Below are 12344 nucleotides of genomic sequence, written 5' to 3'. Positions count from 1 at the left end.
CAAAGATTTGTACTCTAAAATGCTAGTTTTTAAAGCTTATATACATACAAATTCAATTTAGATTTATCAATTTGGTGACGGACAGCACGTTTTGGAGATAAATGTAATATCAAATAAATCTCAATTGCGAATGGCGACCATGACTTTTCCGCGGATATTTAATAAAGCTCGGGCGACACACCCATCCGATGCAAACTTACCCTTAACACGCACAGTTGTGACGTCGCTGGCAGGAGTGGTGGTGTTCCCACCGTAGACATTGGCCGCATTTCGTCCAATGCATTTGTATTCGCCTCTGTCGTCCAATGTCACATTATCCAGTGTCAGAATGGCGTTAGGAACACCATTATCGTCTGGTTTGAGAATGAAGCGATCTGTGGCATTTGTCAGCGTTACATTGGCTGTCGATAGAAGAGCACCAAAGTTAAAAACCAATTGCGAACCAAGGTAGGGATGGTTACTCACCAAAGGTCCATGTCAACTCTGGTTTGGTACCCACAACGCTGCAGGTCACCGACATCTTTTCACCCTCCACAACGGCTGTATTTGAAGGCACTCGTACAACAACGCGGGCTGTGGGTCATATAAACGATCAGTTAGTGGAAAGTTCTTGATTTCAATGGAATGCCAGTACGTACCAATTACTTCGATTTCCTTGGACACGCCGTCAAACTCGCAACTGTATTTGCCATCGTCGTTCGTATCCGTCTTATCGATGATGAACTTGTTCTCGTCTGCGATTAACTTAAAGCGACCTCTGAGAGAAGGTACATCCGTCACAGCGGTGCCGTTCTTTTTCCTATTCACGTGAGAATACCCGATACGGAATTAGTTTTTTTTAAAGGCAGTATGATAGACACTTCCCACTTATAATGGAACCCGAAAAATTCCTTACTTCATGGTTTATTTTCTGCTTTTTTCTCTGTGTAGATATATGGTTACAGAAAATACTCATTTATCTAAATGAATTCCGCAGTTATCGCCGAGTATCCGTGCTGCACCTACTCGAGGGCCAAACTTTCTCTAAGCCCTCCGCCGTTTTCTACGCCTTTTGCCAATTATTCAAAGACTAATTCCACACCGAGGCACACGCAAAGTTTGGCCCTGGCCCCAGAACAAGAACAAGAACGAGAACGAGAACCAGAGACCCGGACAGGTCCCGGAATGAACAGAAGTGTCATTACCATTACCAGACCCTGCCACAGAGCTCCGAGCTTTGGCCACCAACACTTACTGGTGGTCCCAGACAGGAAGGCACTTTTCAGTAACCGCCTTCCCTAGAAGTGCCACCCATCAGACCCACTCAACTGTGCACACTCGCAGAAATGGCACCTTATTGTACCCTTGCAGGAGGGTATGCTAATTATTCACATAATTTGTGCAAGGGTTGGAATAAGGTAGAGGATCCAGTCTGGACCAATTAAGGATGAATGTGCAGCTCTAAAACTATGCATTTATAAAATGTAATAACTAATAAAAATAATACTATAGAATCCACTATAGCAGTTTTTCTTTGATTTGATTTGTACCTTAATGCAGTTCATGTATGTAAGTTCCAAGTGCAGTGTGTTTCTCGATTCGTTCACGTTTCGGTTGCCAGGTTACGTCAGTCAGGCAGTCAGTTAGGCAGTCAGGCCAACATAATTAAGCAAAAGTGCTTAGCTGTGCCGTATTAAAATGATTGCTCTTATAACTACTAACTATGTGGGACACGGACACAGACACAAACACAGGGACCGACCCATCCTCATCCCTTTTCTGGCTTGGAACAACTCCCGGATATTTTATGACACCGTATCCCCAAATGGGGGAACGTCGGAATGACTTACCATATGAGCACGCCGCCCGGCGTACCGTCTTTCACGTTGCAGCTGAGAACGAGCGGCGATCTGATGTCGTAAAATTTCATTTGATGCTCGGCATTATCATAGTTTGGCACCAGCTTATCTGGAGATGGTATAGATAGGTAAAGCTGATTAGTTAAATGTGAGGAGGGGTGGGTGGTTTTTTCTAATGTTGGGATACGAGAAAACGTTTACATAAAGAACTGCTTAAACAAAGTTTATTCTAATAACTTGTATGTAAAGATAGATATATTTGCTTATAGGAATAAATTGAGAACGAGCTTAAAGTATGAGAGGTTTGGTGGAGATTTTTGGAGAGATTTCTGAGGTTTGAAGCTTATTTTTTTTTTTTGACTGAGATGAGCGCTTGAGATTCGGTATTGAATACTGACTAAATTGCTTAGGAGAGTAATGATGAATTAGCAACACACAAATCACTAATACCAAATCAAAAAAACATAAGGATATTCGTAAAACTAAAACTATAACTAAAGAATACGTATAAATAAAACCAAAGAGCATACAATTTGGTCAATCGAATTTTATTCATCCTGTCTGGTATAAAACACATTTGTACTATTTCGAAACTTGGACTGAAATCAAATAAACTTTAGTTTACGCTGCGTATGAACTGAAATTACTTTGATTATTTACGCTTATGTTTGATTAGTTTGAGATGTGTATAGTATAGTTGATTAATTATCGGTTAAGTTAGCTGTAATGTAAGAAAGAGCAAAAGTAGGTAAATTTATGTTTATCGATATACAAAATGCGATACATACAACATTTAGATCGATTCTCGATTTATCGTCGATAATAAAACGACTAGAAGCGCAAGCAAACAGCAATAGAGCGACAGAAAGAGAATCAGCCACTCGTCACGTGTTGTTTTTCCGCCTTATCTGGCAGTCTGATTGATTATAATCAGCTCGTAAGCCAAACGCTGCCAATTGTAAACTTATGCGTCATTGCAAACTGGCTGCCAATCAAATTCGAATTCGATCGAATAGAATCGAAACGAATTGAAATGGAATCGGAATTAAAATTGAAATCGGAATCGATGCACCTGCCATCTGTGTGTTCAACAATCAGAGTAAACAACCAAAGCGTTCAAAAAAGGAAGAACCAAAAAGACAAAAGGAACGAACAAACGGCGGTAGGGAGAGCAAAGAAAGTCAAAGAAATGTAAAGGAAAACAAAGACATAGATAGCTACATGGTTCACAGAGGACCCGGGACATGGCAACAAATGAAATCAAGAGAAAGTAAAGCACAATAGACAAAGAAAGAGCGGAAATGATGAAAAAGTTCAGGCAAACAACTTAAGCTCAACTTAAAGGTGTGACCATATGAGGATGTGTGTGTGTGTATGTGAATGTGTATGTAAGCTGTATGGTGTGTATGGACGGCAGCGAGAGAGCAAACTTGCCAAATTCACAGTGAGGGGAGCGAGCGAGAGGGAGCGATTAGCTAAGCGAGCGATTAACGTTTAATTAAAAACCAACAACACCAAAATTAGACTAGCGAGGTTAATGCGATGGAAAGAGACGGCGATGAGCAAGCGAGAGCGGCTAATGAGGAGAGAACGCCAGAGAGAGCGCGGGGGAAGGGTGTGGTGTGGTGCCAGAGCTGAGATCAGATGCAGTTCGAAAGAGACAGAGCGAATGGGTGGGGTGGGTTGGTGTGGTTTGTGTTGGACCCACACATTTGCAGCGATGACACTTGACCTTGTTCCCATTTTCAAATTCACAAATCGTCTGTTTTAAAATCTTTTGGTTTTGAAGAATCTCTGCATTTTTTAAAGATTGTTTTAGTTTAAATTTCAAAATATATTATAGCATACTTTAGAAGTGATGTCAACCGATTTGAAAGTTTATGAAACCATGTTCAATTTTAAAGTAAGCTTTATCAAAATTTTAAAATCGTTATAATAGCGGTAATACCAAATTTAAGGGTTTATGCGTATTTATGAAGGTGTAAACTACATTTAAAAATGTTTTCTATCTTTAAAATGTCAAACCTTAAATTTCATATAAAGCAAAAATTCCAAAAATTAGTGAGATAACATTTATCATAGTTATCATAAACATAGATATCAAAAATGGGATCAAAGCTGTAGTTTTGATACGATAACAATTACAATGGCAGTTTCGATCGGCGCGAGCGAGTTAAAAGCCAAAAACGAACAACAACAACAACAAAGTGGGCAAATACAAGTTGAATTAGAAGCTTTGTGGGTGTGTGTGTGTGAGTGTGTAACGTGTGTGTGATTCGTGTATGCGTGTGGCTCACCCATCTTGACGGGCAAGAGCGTCTGGTGCTGCAGATGCACCTGATGCCCCTGGCCACCCATCAGCATGTGACCGCCAGCACCCAGCATTGGGCCACTGGCGCCCGCGGAAAAGCCCGCACCAGCAACGCCACCACCGCCACCCATCATGGCCCTTGTGCTGGTGGCTGCTGAAATGGTGGTCTGCTCTCCTGATGCTCCTGCTCCCGGGTCCGCGCCTGCGCCCGCGCCCGCTCCCGATACCACCACTGGTGGCACATAGTGCGGTGCATAGGTCTGGTATCGCTCATTCTGGCCGGGATTGGGTCGCGGCGGCAGTGGCAGCTGGAAGGCGTTCAGCGTGTGTTGCGACTGCTGCTGCAGCTGCTGCTGATGGTGGGCATGGTGGTGCGCCGTCGTCAGGAGCACGCTGGTCTCCGTGGCAGTGGCGCTGGCAGTGGGATGCGTCGGATTGGGATTGTACAGTATGGTCGGTGGCTCTGGCGGCGCCACCGTCTGCTCCAGCAGATTAAGGCGCGGAGGTGGAAAATCGGGCGGTGTGGCCGAGTAAACGCGGTGGATACCGCCACCGCCGGCTGACGGATGCCAGGGCTGAGACCCGGACAGGCTGGCATTTCCGTAGCCCAAATGCGACTTGTGCAGCTTGTGCGACTGGTGGGGCAACTGTTGTTGTTGTTGCTGCTGCTCCAGCCACGCTCGTGTAAAGAAATCATCCGCTGAGTTGGGCGTCAGCTCGTCAATGGTTTGATAGCCGGACTCGGTGGGTTCGCCCGCTCCCGCTCCAACACCTTTGGGATCCCGCACGTGCAGAATGTAGCTGCCGCGGCGCCGGTTGCACTGGTAGCGACCCTCGTGCACCTTGAGCGCATGCCGCACACTCAGATGCGCCTCGATCTTGTGCTTCTCACCTTTAGCGGGAGCAACAGATGACCAGATGAGTGGTGGAATCAACGCCTCCGGAATCAAGTCCTTCGCCACAATACTCACCCTCGATTGCACTCTCGGACAGAACGTAGGCATGATCATCCCGCCCGTGCCGCAGATTGTGCCGCGTGATCGGCTCCCCGTTCTTGAGCCAATGAATCTGATCGGTGATCGGAATTATGCAGGTGATCGAGAAGGGCTGGCCCAGGTTCACCACGGGGTCGCCGTAGTAGATGGTCGGCGACTCCTCGAACTCTGTGGACTCCTTGCTCAGGTCATTGGCTGCTCCCACAACAAAAAGCGAACGTTGGTATAGGGTTTTAGGGTCTCACAATGAGCATATAACTAGACTAGGAAAAGTGCTGGTCAACAGAAAACGGATAGTAACGAGTGCCACAGAAAAAAACTATCGCATTTTCCGTACTAGAGATTTCCGTGGCAACCTTTTAACCAACCAATTAATTTTCTCAAGACCAGTGAATGCAATGTCGTGTAAAAATACAGTTGCAATCACCAGTTTCTGTGCAAATTCCGACCAAATTTTGTTGACCAGTGAAAACGATTCAAAATCATAAAATATAAGTGAAACTCAAAGAAACTCAAGAGGAGAAACCAAAATCGATCATCAGTAGTTCCTAATAATATAATTGTTTATGTGATGACTTATATTATGTTACGGTACTTATCGAAAAGGTTGCTTTCGATTATTTGATTTCAGCGCCAAGTTGCAAAAATATATATCAATGTTGGAATTTATCTAGTCGAAATGCTCATATGCTTTGGGTTGTTTTATTTCGTTTTTTGGGGAAAGAGAAGGAGGCTAATTAAACACATTTATACACAAAACAAAGAAAAAACACAACGGATGAAAAATAAACTAACATAAACCGAAAATATATTTACGTAATGGTGGAAATTAACATTAACTTATGTATCGATAAATTTGTTTTTTTTTTACTCCACTGAAAGAATTATGGTAACTTAATCGATACAAGGCAACTAAGAGACATGGGAAAAAATTGAGTACATAGTCCGTTTTTCATTTTGGAATAAACTTTAAGACTACATTGGGTGTCATACAATGTCATAAAAACTCTTTAAATTGATATAAAAATATAGGTTATTTATGACAAAAGATAATCGTATATATCACTATTAACATTTTTATTCTGATATACAAATATATGTAAATGTTTTGATATCAACAAAAATGTACTATAATTTTTCCCTCAAACAAGAAAATATTTCTTGCCATTTTTAATTTCGCATATTTTTATCTCAAATTGAGTTTCAGTATGAATGTTCATTGTATTGCTCAAAACTTGATAATTGGATTTTAGCTTGACCTTCGGGTTATTCTCATCAGGAATGATAGTTGCAAACAATGACGTCAATGGTTGGTCTGGTTTAAACTGCATCGGTGACGTCAATTTCGACCAGTTTTAACTGCATATACCCACATATGTATGTGTATATGTACCTGCTGCGAAGGCTATCATAACTTGTTGAGCTGTTATCGGTAAGTGCCCAAGTGATAACACAGAAGCATTTACCCCATAAATATTAGTGTAATTGTATTTGCTCGCACACTCGACTCCTATACCCTGCGGATGTATTACAAAATGAACTGTCGCCGAGTGTGATAAAAAGTAAACCGAACCGAACCGAACCAAACAGAACAGAACACAGTACAGCATAAGCGCACAATCTTATCAGCTGATTAAAGCAGTTAGCGAGCGGTCGGACAATGTCTTTATCTTTATCCTTGTCCTTATCGTTGTCATGTCAACAAACTCGCACGTTTGCACATAACTGATGTTAAATTATGTTTACGTCTCGTTTGCCAGCTGCTGGCATTTTCCTTCTTTTATTCTGTCACTCGCATCAGAATTAACCCCTATTTGCCCGAAAAACCCATTTTAACGTGCTATAAGATAAGGTAAACTGGATGAGGTATATATAAAAAGACCAATAAATAGTAGAATGATAACAAAAAAATGTGTTGTGAACATTTTTAAACGCTTAAATTATTCTTTAATAAATAATATCTTATTATGGGTCATATTTACCCTACGGGTACATAGAGGGTTAAGCGTAGGGATATGTAGATTTTCCACACACACACACATACACACACGCACGCAACGAGAGAGAGGTACAAATTTGGGCCAAAAAGATGGAGAGAGCCCGAGAAAAGCAGCTACAACAATTTATTTTACAAACATGTTACATGCACGAGCCGCGATACCGCTAAAATCTAATACACCGCCCCACCACCACCCAACTCCCAACGCCCACCGCCCCATTTTCCCCACCCAACGCCCCCCGAAAATGCTTTTGTCACTTTGGACAGTCCAACCACACGGCCAAGCGGCGAGAGGGAGACGGGGCTACACAACACAAACGAGCATATTGCAGCCGGCAGAGGCAGATAGAGAGGGACAGGGCGAAAGGAGACAGCAGACAGCTGAACAATAATTTAAATTTATACAACACTGTCGCCGCACACACTCTCGTTTAAAGGAATTTATGTGTACCTTACAGATGCCAGGGCTGTCACCTCTTTAAAAATTCGTTTATGCTAACAATATAAAAAATTCATTGGTCATAGAAAGCACTCAAGTCAACACGCATTGTGTTACATTTAAGAAAATAGAAGCTTGTGGAAAATGATATAACAAGAAAAGCTACACATCATTACAAATACGGGCAACACGAGAACAGATAACTTAATGCATTCGTAGAAATACTTCAGTTGTTTATTACGATTCCCGTAATGAATGCTTACTTTTTATTGCGTATACGTAATATTTGTATTACTCATACGCAACGTTGGCAGTTTCACAATGTTATTTGCACACAAGTTGAATAGTTGTTCGCTCCTTGTTTCTGTTTCTTATTAATTATGTATTACTGCTAGCGTTGTTATGATGCAATAGTTATGAAAATCTAATATAAGCACTTAAATCAGTAAATCCTTAAACACAAGCTATGAAACCCGCAGCGAAAATTCCCTCAAAACAACAAAAACCGCATTATTAAGCAAAAGTTTATACTATAAAGCCAAAAATTTTAAATGGCTTGCAGCCCTGGTGTACAACAGCACACCTTATCCCAACCCTTTCGCTTAACCCACTAAATATCTACATATATCCACCGCATTTCTCTGCCCGACAAGCCCTAAACGCTTAACCGCTAGTTGCCGTCGTTTTTGTTGCTATCTGAGAACAAGAAATTCATGGTTTATTGCTTGTTCATCTAGCATAGTTTTTGTCGCATTCCTGCCTGCTCCAAATAGAAGTGAGCAGAAAACAAATGAATGCGACGGCGGAGGGGAGGGGGGCGTCTAAAAAGCGCAAAACTGAAAGTTTATTTAATCAAATTTATGGGACTGCCTGTAGACCGTGCAACGCCTCCCACTCCGAAAATCGAACGCCCTCCCGCAACGCAAACTTGTGACATATTGTTAAAGGCATTTGTCTGTGTGTTTATGTGCGTACAAATTGGCAGGCGTAAATATGTATGTATTTATAAACTGTATACAAAAAACTTATCTATGGGCATATTCGATTTTTAGTACTTTTTAAAAGTTTCCACGAACGAAATAAGATCTAGTATTATAGCATTATATTTTGTCGAATCAAGAAAGTATTGTATCCAATAAATTGTATCAATAAATAATTAGCATTTAATGAAATCATTTTTGTTTTCTAAAGTAAAAACAACTGATCATCTTGTTATGGTGGTTGCTGTAGTCTCTATATATTTGCCCCGAGTTGTTTTCCAAATTGTTGTTGCCGAGAGCAATTAAAATAAAATTTACAGAGAAAATTTGCAAAACCCCGCGAAAACGAATTCAAAGTGCACGAGAATTACACTAAATTAACACGAAAAAAAAGATGAGTACGAGTATAATGAAAATTAATTAACACCAAGCTAAAAGTGTTAGATGTGTGTGAGTGAGTGTGTTGCTTTGAAGGTGTATACATATGTGATTTTGTGTTATTTTTAGCAGGCGCTGCGCACGTGAAAGCACAGTTTTGAATGCACTGGGATAGCCACATCGTGCGCAAACTAATTTCAAACAGTTTGAGGGTCACCAGCAGAACACCCAACAATTTCGAAAACTTTATGAAAATCTGATTTAAAACTTTTGCCGTCGGAAAAAGTTAAAGCTCATTTGTATACAATTAGGGGGAAATGAAAATCCACGAACGAAGAAGTTGATATCATTCACAAAAACCGCTTGTTAAAAGCTCTGTTGTCCTTAAAAAGTCGTACATTTATTTAAAAGTTTATTGAGATAGTCTACCATAAGGAATAACAAATCGATAACATTTGTAATGCTAATTATTTTGGTCTAAAAACTCGCATGACCTCCGCTGCTCAGCTTGATTCCCCAATTATATAATTGATTTTGCCCGAAATGTTCAATACTTCAAGTGCCTAACTGATTGACTCAATTGCCGTATTGACGATCGATTGAGAGCGTAAGACCCAACCGACCGGATTCAACCAACGATCCGGTCGTCGGATGATGATGGGTCACTGAACGCCAGGCGACGGCGAATTGTTCGTATCGAAAGTTCATTAAGTAAATTGCATGAGAAATGCCAATTAAATGCAGAGAACTCAGCCGCACACTTAACAAACAAAAACACGCACAGATACAGATACTCAGGAGCAGTCAGTTACAGCTACAGCTACAGCTACAGATACAGATACTCGCACCGAAATCCCAACAAAGCCAAGTAATTTAAATGACAGCAACCGAACGATAGATAATGAAGGTATTTTCTAGCGGTGGAGGGGGGGATGTGTGAGGAGGAAGTGTCACTTTTAAAATGCGCCAACTAACCATTATGGTTATGATGATTATTATTATCTTGCTTATCATAATCAGCCAGAGATTTATAAATAAATATTTAAATACGCAGCCGGGTTACGCGAGGCAGAGCAAACACAATGATTGTGGGGGTTCCGTAGGGGGGGGGGGGGTAGGTCTGTTGTTTGCCAGGCGGTTGGCGGTACAGTAGTCATGTGTCTAGTTTGTGTTGGTATGTACGAGTATGTATGCATATGACATTATACAGAGCGTGTAGTGTGTTTGCTCTTCTGCTCTAAAAGTGTGTGCGTGCTCTGGCAGGCTGTTCAGGCTGCCTGCTGCTGTAAATTAAAATAAAAAATTGTTTGTCTATTTTAAAATTAGCAAAACGAAACCAAAACGAAAATGACGAGGCGCACTCCCGCACCCGCACCTTCCCAGCCAATCTGCCTCCTCCTCCGACCAACTGACTGATGGTACTAAACTACATAGTATCTGTATCTGTATCTGTATCTCGCTGCACTGGTGCATGTAAAAAACTTTCAGCCGCCTAACCCCAGCGCACAACAAAAACAACAGCCGCGTGAAACAAAAACAAACTAAAGACAACAGCAACAGTTGCATTTGCATTTGCAATTGCAATTGCAGTTTGCACTTTTAGCGCTAATAAATTGGCAGGACCTACGGGAAAACTAAGGGAAAATCTATTCATTATTTCCAGTTAGAATGTCTTCTAAATGATGAAACTTTCCTAACATGACTATTCTATCAATTTCAAAAACAAATTTGGTAACTAGAATGAACCCAAGGAAACGTGGATGAAAATAAAACAATATTCTAACTATTTTGGAAATGTAAACTTTTTAATCATGTGGTTCAGTTTGTAGTTTATATCAAAATATCATTCTATCTAGATGATTTCGTTAAAGCATTAAAATATTTACGTTGCGGATGTCCTGTTTATCTCATTATTATTATTCTTATAATTTGAAGTTGATACATACAAAATGCACTATGTAGAAATATTCGAGCTTTGTTAAAGCTAAAAACGTATTCTTAATTCCAAATACAATCTGTTTTGGCACATGTGGATCTGAAAAGAACTTGAAAAATGTTCTTCATTCATTTAGCTGTTGGCTTTTTGGCCTCTGGGATTTCTTTTTCTGTTTTCGGACAAATGCACATTAGACGTCTTTAAAGCAAACAAACATTAACAAAACACTTGTTTAACGTTTTCAAGTATGTAGAAATAACAGGGGAATAGGAATGAATATCTTTGGATGGTGCTGAGAGTGTGCGTCTGTCTTCTGCCTTGTGGCTGTACATAAATATTTTATTTGCTTGCAGTTGCTGTGTCTAATTAAACGAAATAAACATAGGCTAAATTTAATTTTAGCCTCTCCTGTGGCTGTTTCTTTTGGCCATGGAAAAGCCATACAAGTCGTGGCGAACCCGGAACACCGAAGTGGGTATCTTGATATCGTTCAGATACATTTAAACGTTTTATGGACTACATAATGTTTAGATAATATGAGGTGTGGTGTTTCGCCTCAGTTTCCTAAACTCAAGAACGACTAAGCTAATAAATAAGCAAATAGTTTGACCATGAACGAATTTTGCAAACCGAAAGTTTTTACAATGTTATCGTCTTAATAAAATAGTTACTCAAAAACGGTTTAAACTAAGTGCTTTGAATGAAATCATAGCTTTATGACTTCTGACTGAAATTCTAAACGAAATCATCACCAGCAAATCGATATTTATTGTTTATGCCTGTGTAATATATTTCGTTTTCTACTGTTTGACGGGCACTGTCAGTAGTGCGATCATATATTGTTGGGTAAAAGAATCAATGAGCTCTGCTCATACGTCACGGGCCATCAGAATTGATCAATAAATTGTTTGGTCCGCATAAACGAACGAATGTATGTATGTATGTCTTTCAGTTCTCTTGAATATTTCATTTGAATGCCCTGCTTTCGTAGGCATCCCCCTATGCTATTCGGTATCCCCGTGTGCCCCTGGATACGCCATTTATGTCAATTATTATTGGCTTTGGCACAATTGGGAACGAAACGCAAATTGATGCGAGGAAAAGCAAACTAAATCGAGCAACTCGGAGGAAAACTTGCAGATACAAATGTATCTGTATGCGCACGTGTGGGCCGCCGAGCAGTTGCCAATTTATTTATTTCTTTATGTATTTATGGTACTTGTAAAAAAAAAAAATATTACTGCTCGCACAGTAAAAGTCCGATGGTGAGGCTTTTTAATTGATCATCGTTGGGGCAATTGTTCTAGAATATGACGCATTTACTGCCAGCCAGCATTTAATGGCGCAAAATGTCCCCAAGTTCCATATATTGTATCATCAATGTTTTATTTTCGTTTAACACTCGTTCTGTACTTTTGAACTTTAAGACAAAGGCGCCAGAAAAGTGAGGGAGAGTCAGTCAATGCCA

General features: G+C 40.5%; 1 protein-coding gene across 10 annotated transcripts in view; it reads right to left on the bottom strand.

Moving 5' to 3' along the window:
- The window catches only part of Bsg (Basigin), a 33112-nt gene that overhangs the window by 8893 nt on the left and 11875 nt on the right, over positions 1–12344 (bottom strand). For 9 of the 10 annotated variants that reach the window (NM_164785.2, NM_164784.2, NM_164782.2 and 6 more), the window contains 4 exons: positions 1830–1947; positions 639–799; positions 466–573; positions 201–401 (listed from right to left, as the gene is read on the bottom strand). In NM_164785.2, coding sequence (NP_723341.1) covers positions 201–401; positions 466–573; positions 639–799; positions 1830–1947 — 588 coding nt within the window. Of the gene's footprint in view, positions 1–200; positions 402–465; positions 574–638; positions 800–1829; positions 1948–4135; positions 5042–5120; positions 5340–12344 lie in introns of all 10 variants that reach the window. The other variant, NM_164790.3, reaches the window with a different exon arrangement.

The sequence above is a fragment of the Drosophila melanogaster genome, chromosome 2L (assembly GCF_000001215.4).
Source record: "Drosophila melanogaster chromosome 2L".
Taxonomy (NCBI): Eukaryota; Metazoa; Arthropoda; class Insecta; order Diptera; family Drosophilidae; genus Drosophila; species Drosophila melanogaster.
The sequence above is the reverse complement of the archived record's forward strand: the minus strand, read 5'-3'. Positions and strand labels throughout refer to the sequence as shown.